The 13,823-nt window shown below is 43.4% G+C and overlaps 2 protein-coding genes across 2 annotated transcripts; one reads left to right on the top strand and one right to left on the bottom strand.

The window, feature by feature from the left end:
- The first annotated feature begins 165 nt into the window (after positions 1 to 165).
- LOC4337931 (actin cytoskeleton-regulatory complex protein PAN1) lies at positions 166 to 3,945 on the top strand. Its single transcript, XM_015783867.3, has 3 exons — positions 166 to 584; positions 1,596 to 1,874; positions 2,485 to 3,945. Exons 1-3 carry the CDS (start codon positions 255 to 257, stop codon positions 3,598 to 3,600), a joined length of 1,725 nt encoding a protein of 574 aa, XP_015639353.1. The 5' UTR covers positions 166 to 254; the 3' UTR covers positions 3,601 to 3,945.
- A 5,207-nt stretch (positions 3,946 to 9,152) lies between these two features.
- On the bottom strand, positions 9,153 to 12,377 carry LOC4337930 (tryptophan aminotransferase-related protein 1-like). Its single transcript, XM_015783334.3, has 5 exons — positions 11,834 to 12,377; positions 11,337 to 11,643; positions 10,156 to 10,433; positions 9,754 to 10,070; positions 9,153 to 9,657 (listed from the first exon to the last, which is right to left on the bottom strand). Exons 1-5 carry the CDS (start codon positions 12,070 to 12,072, stop codon positions 9,473 to 9,475), a joined length of 1,326 nt encoding a protein of 441 aa, XP_015638820.1. The 5' UTR covers positions 12,073 to 12,377; the 3' UTR covers positions 9,153 to 9,472.
- Positions 12,378 to 13,823: the final 1,446 nt, after the last annotated feature.

Raw genomic sequence — 13,823 nt, 5'->3', positions numbered from 1 at the left:
GGCCCAACGAACTCCCAAGCGGAGGACTAGTCGTGTACTCCAAGTCGTAAGTCGTCTCCTCCAGTGAAGAAAAATAAAATTAAATAAAATTAAAAAATATTTTATTTTATTTTATTTTTAATTTGAAGCCCAACTTTAATTTCCTTCCTAACCAAGCAGTCAAGCACTTCATTCACCTTGCTCCCCTCCGCAAGCCGCCGCCGCAGCAACTCCGGCGAAATCCCCGGCCGCCGCCGCCGCCGCCCGCCGCCGCGATGAACGCGTCGCAGTTCATGGACAAACAGATCCTCGGCCTCGCGGCCTCGGGCGCCGGTGCGGCCGCCGCCGCCGCCGCCGCGTCGTCGTCCCCTCCCGCGGCGGGAGGAGGTGGGGGCGGCGGGCTGTTCGATCTGATGAGCCCCGACCCGCAGGAGGACGGCGGCGGCCACGCGCGCCGCGGGCAGCAGCAACACGGCGGCGCCGACGAGGTGGTGCCCAGCTACGACTTCCAGCCCATCCGCGCCGCTCCCGCCGCCGCGGCGCCGGCCTCCGCGGCGAGCCCTTGGGGGTCGCTCGACTCCAAGGCGGCGTCCTCCAACCTCAAGGTATCATCTCCCAGCCGAGGGCGCCTCCGATAGATCTGCTCAGCTCGCCTCGCCTCGCCTGCTTCACACACGAATTGAACAAGCGAAATTTCCAAACATTCGTAAGCTTGTGTGCTTTTCTTAGCCATAGGAATGTCCAGTTCTAGGTGATTGGTAATACTTTGTGACTCTGCGCTGTAGTGATGTCGAATTGATTGTGTGAAGTTGTGATTGCTCGTTTGCTATTACATGATTCAGATATAGAAAGGAAAGTGACATTTTAGTATTCGATGTTGGTGAAGATTGATGCCTTATCTGCTCATAAAGGGGAGACCACAGTGCTAGTTAGGATACTACTAGTTAGCTTGATTTCTACATTTAGCAGTTCAATGCTATTTCTGTGGAAATAACCCTGAGCCCCTGACTGTAATCACCACTGTATTACGATACTGAGCAGTTCAATCAGTTTGTTTTCCTAAAACCATTTGAGGATATTTTCAGATGCTACTCTGTTATGGGTAAATCATGCTCTTATCCCAAGAGGCAAAGACCCGAATATGTCAAGTGTTCACTTTGCTAGGCTTATACCCTTGTCAGGGAACGATGGATATTTGCCAGCATTGTTTTAATTTTGTGATTCTAATACTTTATCAATGGCCCTGATTTGTTTTGATTCCTTTATTTAGTTGGTTCTGATTGTTCAAGCCTTTAAGGTCTAGGTTAGATAGTTTGGCACTTTGCCCAAATAAGAAAAAAGAACTATCGTGAAAAATATGTAGGTTTTATATGATATTTTTTATTTGGCAATTTTGTGAATTTCTGATTTAGGTAATATAGCAATACAATTTGTTGCCAACTCATCAATCATTAACATGGACAATAATTACATGTATCTTTTCATCCCAAGTCCAGCAAATTACCTAATTTTTTGATACTTTGATTCATGGTCATTTATCAATTCATACAAGTGATCTGCCTCTCTTCCCTTGTGATATATTGCTTAACATGTTTATCCTCTCTCATTGTGCAAAGAGTGCTGGCATGTTGGAGTCTCATGTGCTCAAGAAGGTCAGTCACGAAGAAGAAAGGGGCAACTTCAGTGCAGTCTCCATAGCAGATATTGATCGCACAATGAAGAAATATGCTGATAACCTGCTACATGCACTGGAAAGTGTAAGCTCAAGGCTATCACAGCTAGAGGGCAGAACACACCATCTTGAGAACTCTGTTGGTGAGTTGAAGCTAATAATTGGTAACTACAATGGCAGCACTGATGGAAAACTGAGACAATTTGAGAACACACTGCGTGAGGTAAGCTTCCCTCTCTTTTACTGTTAGACAATATGCTGTAATATCTGAATTGGTAACCAATTTATGGATTTGATTATCAAGAGGTAAAGTAAGTAACCAATTTATGGATTTGATTATCAAGAGGTAAAGTAATTTAGTTTTCTATTGAGTAACAGTAGTCTTTTCTTTACCTTCCCATGTGAAATGCTGCTATTTTTATTTTTATCCTTTTGAGAGAAAAAAGCTGAAGCCAGTATTCTAAGTTTTTGTCTTCTTTTTTGTGTATTTATATGAATAGTAAAATGTACAGCTTCTACTTTACCCTGTCTTGGCTTATTTGATTATTAATGGTCCATAGCTTCACATGCCCTAGCTGGGTTGCGACATTGGTTATAGTTACTATTTGTGATTTAAAGGACAATAACATGAGCAGGGAGCTAATATGTACCTTAACTGAGTTTATTCTTTAACTATAAGTATATGCAGTTTGCCTGGTGTTGTAGTCTTTAAGTTGTGATATAATTGTCTTGAACATTACTAAAAACTGCTTATTTGGTTCTAATTTGTATTAATTTGTTTTATACCATTGTGAGGGCATCCCGTATCTTACTATGGCATGTGCTACGTGTAGGTTCAAGCTGGTGTGCAGATTTTGCGTGACAAGCAAGAAATTGTTGAGACACAGGTCCAACTTTCAAAGCTCCAATTGTCAAAAGCAGAGGATGCTCAATCAGAAAAGGCTGGTGTTGGTCAGGCAGATTCAAGGCAGCAGCCAACTCTACCCCAACCTCAGCATCAAGCCCCTCCGCCTTCCCATCCACCGGCATTGCCTGCCCTTCCTGCTCCAAATGCACCACCTCCACCTGCACCCCAAAGCCAACCTCCATCACAATTCCCAGGCCATTTACCACATTCCCAGGTGCAATCAGTCCCACCTGCTCCACCGACTCCATTAGCACCAACCATACCACAGGAGTCCTACTATCCCCCGTCAGCAGTACAGCCAACTGACACCACACACCAGCAGTATCAAGCTCCACCCGCCCCACAGTCGCAGGCACCTCCAGCACCACCACAGCATTATCAAACACCACCTCAGTATGCTCAGTATTCTCAGCCTCCTCCTGCAAGTGCTAACCCCTCAACTGCAGTCCCACCGTCAGTGCATCAGCAGCCTGAAGAAGTAGCAGCGCCGTATGGCCCTCCTCCTCAGAGCTATCCCCCAAATGTGCGCCTGCCATCTCCTTATGTGCCACCACCTAGCGGGCCTGCACCTCCTTTCTATGGTCCAAACCCTGGCATGTATGAGCCTCCAGCAGTCCGGCCAAACTCCGGGCCACCTCCATCCTACAATACTGGATACAAACCACAGGGTGGAGGCGGTTTCCCCGAGCCATATGGTTACAGTGGATCTCCATCTCACCGTGGCAATGCTGGAATGAAGTCGCCCTCGCCGTTTCATCCAACAGGCTCTGCGGGAAGCGGCAACTACAGCAGGCTCCCTACAGCTCAAATGCTGCCCCAAGCCGCGTCAGCGAGCTCCACCCCAAGCGCCTCCTCGGGCAACAGGGTGCCGATTGATGACGTGGTAGACAAGGTTGCCACGATGGGGTTCTCGAGGGAGCAGGTGAGAGCGGCCGTTCGCCAGCTGACCGAGAGCGGTCAGAACGTCGACCTGAACATGGTGCTTGATAAGGTGATGAACGGCGCCGACGCCCAGCCCCAGAGAGGCTGGCACGGGCGTTAAAAGCTCAGCTGCTATCCAGGGCCATGAAGCGCTCTCCCATCAACCTGTGCATATCACTGAACATCCAATCCACGGAGTCATTTTGTGCATTCGCGTGAACGTCAGATTCGGAATTCATATTGTCGATTTGGTGGGGAACAGACCAGGTCTGCTCGATTTGCTGTTGGTGATCTTACAGCAAGTGTTCTTTATCTCTTTGATTCGCCTGGTGTTGGTTGGTACTAGCAGTAGTACTAAAACTTGGTATCTGATCTCCAAAAACGAGTTTTTCTAGAGATGGTGTTATGGTTGTTATCCACTGATGATATGTTAATGATTCACGGGCTGCACTGTTCTGTTTAACTAGTCACGCTGCTAAGCTGCCTTCCAGTTTCCAGAAACACATTCTGCCGGACTGATGATTGATTACCCGATATTGTGTTGTGATAGCGTACGTTGTGATGAGTCGCTGGGAGAGCTGTTTGTTGTCTGCCCAAGACGGACAGCTCGGGACGAAATACACTGAAGCAGAAGGGAAATTTCGATAATCGAAATCGTCTCGAAACTTTGGAACGACATTTCGAGAACACAACAGAAATTTAAGAAAATTTGGCTAGCATATGCAGCATGCTTGATGCGGATGCATCTGATCTCCATCCAAGCTGTCTTCCCCGGCCGGATCGATCTCTCACCACGACCTTGGCTTCGAGGTGGTAAGGTTGTTTCCCACCGAAAAATTTCGGATATTTCGGAAACCCTCTCGAATTATATCAAGACAATCGAAATTTCGGAAATATAGTTCCCACCGAAATATCGGATATTTCGGAAACCCTCTCGAAATACAATCGAAATTTCGGAAATTTAGCGCCTACGGTTTCCCACCGAAAATTTCGGATATTTCGGAAACCCTCTCGGAAATATACAACCGAAATTTCGGAAATTTAGTGCCTAGGGTTGCGTTGATCCCTCACTTTGCCGCCCCAACCTCGCCATCTATCTATAAGCAGCCTGGCCGCCGACGGCGGTGGTCGACGGCGACGCCGTCACCAAGCACAAGCGCTCCAACGCCGGCGCCGGACCGGGCGACGAGGATCCATGGCGCCGCCGCCGCCGCCAGCGAAGAGGAGGGATATATATACGTTCGTGAATCTTTGACGAAGAGGCTGGACCGGCCCGATCATCGCCGAGGTCTTGGGGAAAGATCCACACTCGCCCATTGCTTGACGGCCAGCCTATTCCCAACGAAAGGCTGGAATCTCTCTCGAATGCGACGCTTGGAATCTTTGGATAGATAAATTATGGACTTGGATATGCGTTCTTCGACTTCGTCGACCAGCACCGCGCCAATGGGATCGACGACGAGGGGGTTAGCGGCTCGATCGCCGCCGGCGACGACGAAGACGACGGCGAAGAGAGGAAAGGACTATGTGGGCCGGCCGGTGTGGCGGTGCCAGCAGTAACTGACATCAAGCGCGTGTGTAGATGAATGGAGACAAAGTTATACGCGTATTACTCAAACAAATCCACGAGAGAAATTTTGGGAATTTTCGAACAGGATTTATATTCAAGCAAATTCTATATAATCAAACATGAAATTTAGTGCAGTGTTTTCGATTCAGGCAAAGCAAATTTTGCTTGCTTGCTTGCTTTTGTTCTAGTACACTACACCACTCTGCAATGCATATATCATGCACGCACGGAGATTTTAATTAAGCTTCTCTAAATTTCTGAGCCCACCGAAATTTCGGGAATTTCAAGATCCTCTCGGAAATTTCGAAAGATATTTGTCATACTTTCGGAAATTTCGGGAATATCGCAATCCTCGCGAACGAAATATCCAACAGAAATCGAAATTTCAGAAATTCCGCGCCGAAGAACTAGCTTGCGCGCGCGAGTGATTCTGCCGCCGGCCGCCGCAGACGGAACTCCTCGATGCTGCTCTCGTGTTTCCACCGGCGGGCCGGCCGGCTCGGACGCCGGCGGCGGCGGCGGCGAGCATCAGAACCTCACCGTCACTATACCACGAAACAGCCCGATGTACCACGAACTTGATCCACGAGCACTAGCAGAATCTCACCGTCACTATAACAAGGGTGGGTTCTTTCCCTAGTTTTCTCGGCTTCTACTCTCTCGTTTTTCACATGCAATGCTTCCTAAAGTGCTAAATGATGTGTTTTTTAAAAAAAATTCAATATGAAAGTTACTTTATAAAATTATATTAATCCAGTAATTTTAAGCTACTACTTACTACATCCGTTCTAAAATGTGATTTGTACCAAAATGAAGCTATTTTTTCACCTGCCCTCTTATCTCAACCAATCGCAACCATTCTCTTCTCCACCAATCATAACCCTTCTTTAATTATCTATACCTACTTTCTTAATATCTGTGCCTACCTAAAAAATGTTTATATTATGGGATGGAGGAAGTATTTGGGTGTAGCTCAATTCTATTTTTTTTTTTTGAGAAAATTGTAATCCTTAATTTGTATAGGCAAATTAGCTCAAAGGATACACTCACTAATTACTATGAAAAATTTAATTACAAGCTTGTTACAAGCCCAAGGCGCGAACACAGGGCGTCTCTATCCTTTCCATTAAATTAAGTTTAGAATTTAAGTGTGTGCTTCATATGTATCCAAACTTATATGAACGTTAGTGAAACTAGATAATGAATGGAGATACCAAAACGTCTTATAATATAGAACAAAAGAATAATAATATTTATAAAATATCTACTATTATCGATACCTATATGCATGTTAAAAAAAATGCTTAGGATAAGATTTTATTTAACTTTTAAAACTCTAACAAATAATGACTTCTCAAATACTTAGTTTTCAAAATATAAACAAAAGGTATGTTCGTGGAATAGTCTTGAAAAGTACGATAATAACAGCGTAACTTTGGAATGTTTCATAAATTTCTATATTCTAACATAAAAATCGATGGTCAAATTAAAGTTTTAAAATTTCGGCCAGCCTTATCCTAAAGGTTATTTAGGAGAGTGGATATACAGTGTAAGCGCCAGTATTAGGTGACATCGACCACTTTCGATAAAATTTATGGTTAAACTACTTATCAACATATTATAACATTATGGTTTAAGTATAATTAGTACACTATGACACTGATAGGCACGTTATGACATCAAGAATATTTTTTTTGGCCCGCCACTATATATTTATGAAAAAAAAAGAGTACTAGTTTCCTTTCCTGGTTTTTCCAAAGAGCGGTCAGGCGCATAAAAGGAAGTTCTCGTTTCTCAAGAGTAGGAAAAAAGAAAGGAGGATTTTGAAACTCTATGGACACATGGAAAGGCTAATGGGCGGGTGATCGCTCCCCTACCCGCCCACCCTCTCCCCCGTACTACTAGATGTACTCCTCTCTCTTCTCCCCCTTCCTCCTCTCCTTCTCCTCTTTCTACTGCAGTAGACCACATAAAAATTTTTGAAAAACAAAAGTTAGAAAAATTTATGTATAAAAATATTATATATAAAAATTTGAATTCAAATTTAAATTTGAATCGGGTATGTAAACTTGCGACTTATAAACTTTGGGTCTATAAACTTTAGGTGTATAAACTTTAGATGTATAGAAATACTATATATAGAAAATATTTGAATTCAAATTCAAATTTGAATCAGATATAATTCAAATTCAATTTTGAATCGGGTATATAAACTTTAGGTCTATAAACTTTAGGTGTATAAACTTTAGATGTATAGAAATACTATATATGAAAAATATTTGAATTCAAATTCAAATTTGAATCAGATATTTGAATTCAAATTCAAATTTGAAACGGGTATATAAACTTTTAACTTATAAACTTTAGGTCTATAAACTTTAGATGTACAGAAATACTATATATAAAAAAATATTTGAATTCAAATTTAAATTTGAATCGGATATATAAACTTTTAACTTATAAACTTTTGGTCTCTAAACTTTAGATGTGTAAACTTTAGGTGTATAAACTTTAGGTGTATAAATTTACTAAAATAGGAAAGTAATGCGGTGCCAAAAAAGGAAACCAGGTGAAGGGAGAGAGGGGGGAGGTGGGGAGCGAATCTGATCGCTACCCCATCCCCACGGCGATCGATCGCCCATTAGAGGTACCCATGGACACAATGCATGGGATATATATATGGAAATGAACATGCATGAGATAATCCAAGCTCTTTGCGGTTGCTGATGTGGATGATGAGCCTGAATGTTGACACAATTAATGGCACTGTCAGCGATTATTCCACAGCTGAAATATCTTTAAACAGTTCAAAATATGATCAACTAAGGCCCTGTTTCTTTCAGCTTGGGATTATTATAATCCAGATTATTGGGAGTAAGCTGAAAGAAACAGACAACTTATTGAAGTAGCTTATTATAATCTGGAGCCTAGCTTATTATAATCTGATAAACTCATTTAGGTGAGCTTTTTCCAGATTATTGGGTAAAAAATTACCCACCATGCCACCCCACTCCCTCTTTAGACTTACAAACCCAATAATCTAGGCTCTAATAATTTAGGAAAGAAACAACTAACCGCTTATGCTACTACAGATTATAACAATCTAGTTTATAGTAATCTGACTCAATAATCTAGATTATAATAATCCCAAGCTGAAAGAAACAGGGCCTGAATACATTCAAAGTAATCCTATAAATTATTTCACGAACGCAAAAAAAAAGAAAAGAAATTACACGTCATTCTATTAGAAGAAGTAAATTAAGGAAATTAAGTTTTTACACGACGCACAGCCATATCGCCCAACCATCTACTCTCCCAAATCAAGCTCCTACACTACAATAAAAATGCTTTGTAGAGACATTTTTCTAGTACTATAGAGGTACTTATCAAATGACTTTACAACAATGTAGAGGCATTTTAAAAAATGTCTAATAAGTGTCTTATGGTGAATTGTCTCTACAAACGAAAAGACATTTTATAAAATGTCTATAAGATGGTAGAGGCATTTTCTAGAGACATTAAATTGTACCGCAAACATATAAAACCAATCCAAAAAAGATAATAAAATAGTTTCCTTGGTTTTGACAAGTGTTGAACTCATGATCTCTTGATTCAATCATTTTAATCTTCAATACACTAACCAACTCAACTCCATGTCATTACTTGTATGCTTGGTCCTCTAGTTATTTATATTTAGTCCTTTAGTACATATTATCATTCTAAAAAGTGTCTCTACATAGTTTAAAATGTCTCAACGAAATGCCTTTATATATTAGACGCATTTTATAGTGCCGAAAGAATGCCTCTACGAGATAAAATCTAACAAACTGATCTAAAAATGTCTCTAGAGTAAAAGTTTTCTAGGCAATTTTTAAAGTGCCTCTATAAAGTGTCTCTACACTATAAAACTTCTGATTTTAGAAGCAATTTGCAAAACGTCTCTACAAAAGTGCCTCTATACGAGGTTTTTGTTGTAGTGAGCTAGAAGAACTAGATGCAATTAAAATACAAAAACAAATTAAAATTAAGTAGCAGATTACCCAGCCGCGCGTATTTTCATTCACCTAATTAATTAATCGCAAGCCAGAAAATCACAACACATATATACTTAATTATGATCCATATTGATATCCAACCAGCCACAAACTCACAAATTAAAGTCTCACAACACAACATCGAAATTTTAAGAGTCGATCCAAAATTATATAGAGTTTTGGACTAATATTAACCAAAGCACATTACCATGCATGCACCCCAGATCGATATCTAGAACCGAACTTGATGAAGCAACCAAAGACGACGACGATAACTAATTAAGCTTGATCTTAATCCTCGCAACTTAACTGACCATCTCATCGTCGACATCGATCAAGATTCAAGATCAAGCCCTAGCTGGGGCGAGCTCGCTCGCTCGATCGACCGATCAGTTCATGGCGGCGAGGCGGTCGACGAAGATGGCGAACGCCTCGTCGGTGTCGAGCATGCTGATCCTGACCACCCTCCCGTCGGCGCCGAACTTGCCGCCGCCGCGGCTGATGATCTTGCGCTCGCGCAGGTACCCCTCCAGGTCGTCCACCCCTTCCTTCCCGCAGCGCAGCCACGCGAACGCTGCACCCAAATCAAATCACATCATCAATGGCGATCGATCGAACACAAACATGTCAGCAATGGCGATGCGATCGAGCTTCGTGTGTGTGTCCGTACGGGGGTAGGCGGAGACGGTCTCGTTGGCGAAGGTGCAGTGGCCGGGGAGCTCGTCGGGGAGGGTGAAGATGCCGGAGGCGGCGACGGCGGCGCGGAGCTTGGCCCAGCGAGAGACCATCTTGCGGCGGGCGAAGTGGAACAGTCGGCTCGAGTCGTCGTCGTCGTCGCCGGCGGCGGGCGCGCGGTCGTAGCCGTCGGTGATGGCCTTGAGGATCTTGGCGGCGCGGAGCTGCGAGTCCTTGGAGACGCCGATGGTGTTGAGCTCGATGAACTTGCTCATCTTCTGCGCCACCGCCCTGTCCTTCACCAGCGCCCACCTGTGCCAAAAAAAGCCAATCACATTGAGCCAAAATTTGTTCGAATTTCAAAAGTATTCGTACGATGAAATTTGTGTGTACGTACCCGAGGCGGGTGCCGGCGTGGCCGGTGCACTTGGAGACGGTGAAGAGCATGATGTCATGGGCGGCGGCGCTGGTGATGGGGGTGTACTGCGGCCAGTAGTAGGCGAGGTCGTGGACGGCGACGCCGTCGCCGGACTTGAGCACGGCCTCGCGGATGCCGCCGTCCGGGTTGCTCGGCGAGCAGACGAGCTCGACGTAGGTGTCGCCGTCGAACATCTTGGCGTCGCCGGCCCACCTGTACAGCCCCGACTTGAGGAAATCCGTCACCGCCGGGTACGACTGCGCCCCGCCACGCCGCATCCACACAACACAAAAGATATATTGTGTCAAACAAAAATAAAGATTAAATCATGTCAAGATCAATCGTACTTCCTCCGTTTTACAATGTAAGTCATTCTAATATTTCCCACAGTTCATTAACATTCATACTTCCTTCTAGATAGATATATGTCTAGATTCATTAACATCAATATGAATGTAGGAAATGTTAGAATGACTTACATTGTGAAACGGAGGGAGTATTTAACTTTACCATTTCTATCATTTCGAGTTGGTAATATCAGTCTATCTTGTTGATGTATTTCTTTTAAAAAAAATCGCAACAACTTAGATGATATGCGAACTATGAGAGAATGTCACCTCTCGAGAGTTTAGAATAGTTTCCCTATCAAGATCAATCAGAAAAGAGTAATTTTACTATATTTGAGAATGTAGTTAGAGGTATCACATTTACTAGCATAAAACTTATATTTGTACTTATCAATTTTTAATGTGAAATTTAATTAGGTACTTCTCAAAACTTTTAATGTGAAATTTAGGTATCTCAAGACACTTTCTCGAGGAAGAAATTTTACGGATACTGAGAAAATACCTCGTAGTACCTAAGTTTTACACTAGAAATAAGAATTTTGGTACCAAGTTTTATAAAATAAAACTTGGCACCTCCATGTACTTTCTTAAAGATATTAAATAAATCTACCTTTCTCAAGGACACTAAAATTTCTAATGAGAAAACGAAAAACTACCTTTTTCAAGGATGAAGATACCACTAGAAAACATGGCATCTCCAAGTACTTTTCCAAAAATGATAAAACTACATTTTTCAAGAACTGTAAAATTTCTCATCTGGAAAAGGAAAAAACAAATTTGATTGCAAGTGATGAAATCGGATTGATAAATTACGGAGTAGTATGGTGCGGGGGAGACGACGTTCATGGGGGCGGAGGGGCCCGGCGGCGAGAGGGCGTAGAGCGCGGCCTGGAAGAGCTGGGTGGATCCGGTGCCGACGAGCACGTGGTAGCCGTCGGCGACGGCGTTGCCGACGAGGCGGTGGAGGCGGCGCACCTCCCGCTCCAACCCGGGCTCCAGGAACCAGCACAGGCTGCCCACGTCGGAGAAGTAGCTCATCGTCTGCCACCCCGGGATCACGATCGTCGCCCTCTCCCCGGCGCCGCCGCGCCAGAACGCCTCGTACATCGTCGGGTCGCCGCTGCGCCGCCATCACCACAAAGAGATCAAGATCGGAACAAAACTCACTCGCCACGCCACGCCGCGCCACGCCGCGCCGCGTCGCGACGCGAGGCGTCACGTGTACAGTGCCATGCATGGACGAACAGGTGGTCGAGATCGATCGATCGATCCATCGATCCACCGGCGGCGGATCAGACGAGAACACTTACTGGTCGAGGTTGATGATTGAGTCCTTGGTCACCGGCGGCTTCCCGGAGGACGGCGCGACCTCCGCCTCCGCCTTCTTCCTCACCGCGGCGGCGTCGTCACCGCCGAAGTATCTCCGGCGGAGGTAGAACGCGAGCGCGGCGAGGTTGAACGCCACGGAGGCGACCACCCCGAGCCTCCCAGCCTGCGCCGCCATCCCGCCACCGCCGCCGCCGCCATCCTTGCTGCCCATCGCCGCCATGACCAACTCACACTCACTCTCCCTTCTCCTCTCTATTTATAGATAGGGGAAGTGGTTGGAGACTGGAGCTGAGATAGGGGTCCCCTATTTATATCTAAATCGCGTACACGTTTCTTCCTATTTTTAGCAAGCACGGCGTCGCCGGCGCCGGAATATTTCCTCCGCCGGCGCCGACAAGGCTACCGGCGGCGGCGGCGGCGGCCGGAGGAGATCTCGCCGGCGAGGGAGCACGTGGGGGGAGCGAGCGGTTTCGATCGAGATCACGAGGAGCATGGAGAGTTTGTTCGATTTGTTTGGTTGCCCCGGATTAAGGAAAGAAAAGAACTCCATCGATCGTTAAACCTCGGTGATTAAGGTTAATGACAGTGCGCATCATGCAATAATGACATGTGTACTTGATTTATTTGGAAATTTTAAAATTGGAAATTAGAGTTGGTGTAAAAAGTATATATAGAAACTGGTTTTATTTGGAAAATTGGAATGCAGGCACAGTCATGCAACCGGGGTTAATTAATTGGATCTTGTTGAGTGCTAACCTGTGTTAGAGGCGATGACTGCATGCATGCTTTTGTTTGGAACTTTTCTTTATTTAGATTAGCATATGACTCAGATCTATTCGCGTGGATAAGTACAATTGCCATATTTTAACTTAGGCCCTTATTATATATAGAGTAAATTTCACAAAACTACATATATATTGACCAAATTATCACAAAACTACATATTTAAGGAGTTATATCACAAAACTACACATTTAGCACCAAATTTATCACAAAACTGCAGATTTTAGGTTAAGTATCACAAAAATGCATATTTAATATTGAACTTATCACAAAACTACAACTTTTGGAGTTTAAATCCCTAGCACCATTGTTATGGTGGAGCTATAAACATTATTACTTTGTGATTAAATTGGTTCTAAACCTGTAGTTTTATGATAATTTAGTTACTAAACGTGTAGTTTTGTGACACTTCATCTTAAATGTGGAGTTTTGTGATAAATTTAGTGCTAAATATGTAGTTTTGTGATACAACTCCTCAAATCTGTAGTTTTATGATAGTTTGGTCATAGTATCTGTAGTTTTGTGAAATTTACTCTTATATATATATATTGGAAGAAGAAATTAAAATAGCTGCATATGCAAGAACAATATACAGAGAAAACTCTATTAATTTGATCTCCCTGAAAGATTATGCATATTATTGTTATAGAAACATTAGTTATTTTTTTCTTGATGAAATTTATATATCGAATCTTAGACGTCGATTGATCATATCAACAACTTACATTTGCTTGGGTCATTAGTTTTTTTTTTACGAGGAGCAGAGGTAGAGTTGCATAATATGTTGAAAAGAAACACGTGAGTATATCTATAAACGGTTTATAGTTAAATAGATATAGTGAAAACCGACAAACGGATGTCGCCTTGCGCATTTTCCATAATTGGAAAGAATGATATGTTTTGGTTGGGTACGCGTTTAACGTTTTGTATATTGGAAAGTAACCTATATTATAAGGTGGTGTGTGTGATATCCTTAAACTATACTAAAATAGATTGACAACCTCCATCGAAAGCGACAAAAAAACCGTTCCACAATTTCAAATACAACAAAAGCGCGGGAAAGAATAGAAAGAGTGTGCTTACTCTTACATCCTGTAATTATAAGACCTCTACATGTATGGTCTCATCCCTATGCAAATAACCTTGGGTGGTTTTTCCATCGGTTCAGTGATGCTAGCAACCATCAAT

This window comes from Oryza sativa, chromosome 5 (genome assembly GCF_034140825.1).
Source record: "Oryza sativa Japonica Group chromosome 5, ASM3414082v1".
Lineage (NCBI taxonomy): Eukaryota > Viridiplantae > Streptophyta > Magnoliopsida > Poales > Poaceae > Oryza > Oryza sativa.
Note: the sequence above shows the minus strand (reverse complement) of the source record. Positions and strands in the feature narration are given on the sequence as shown.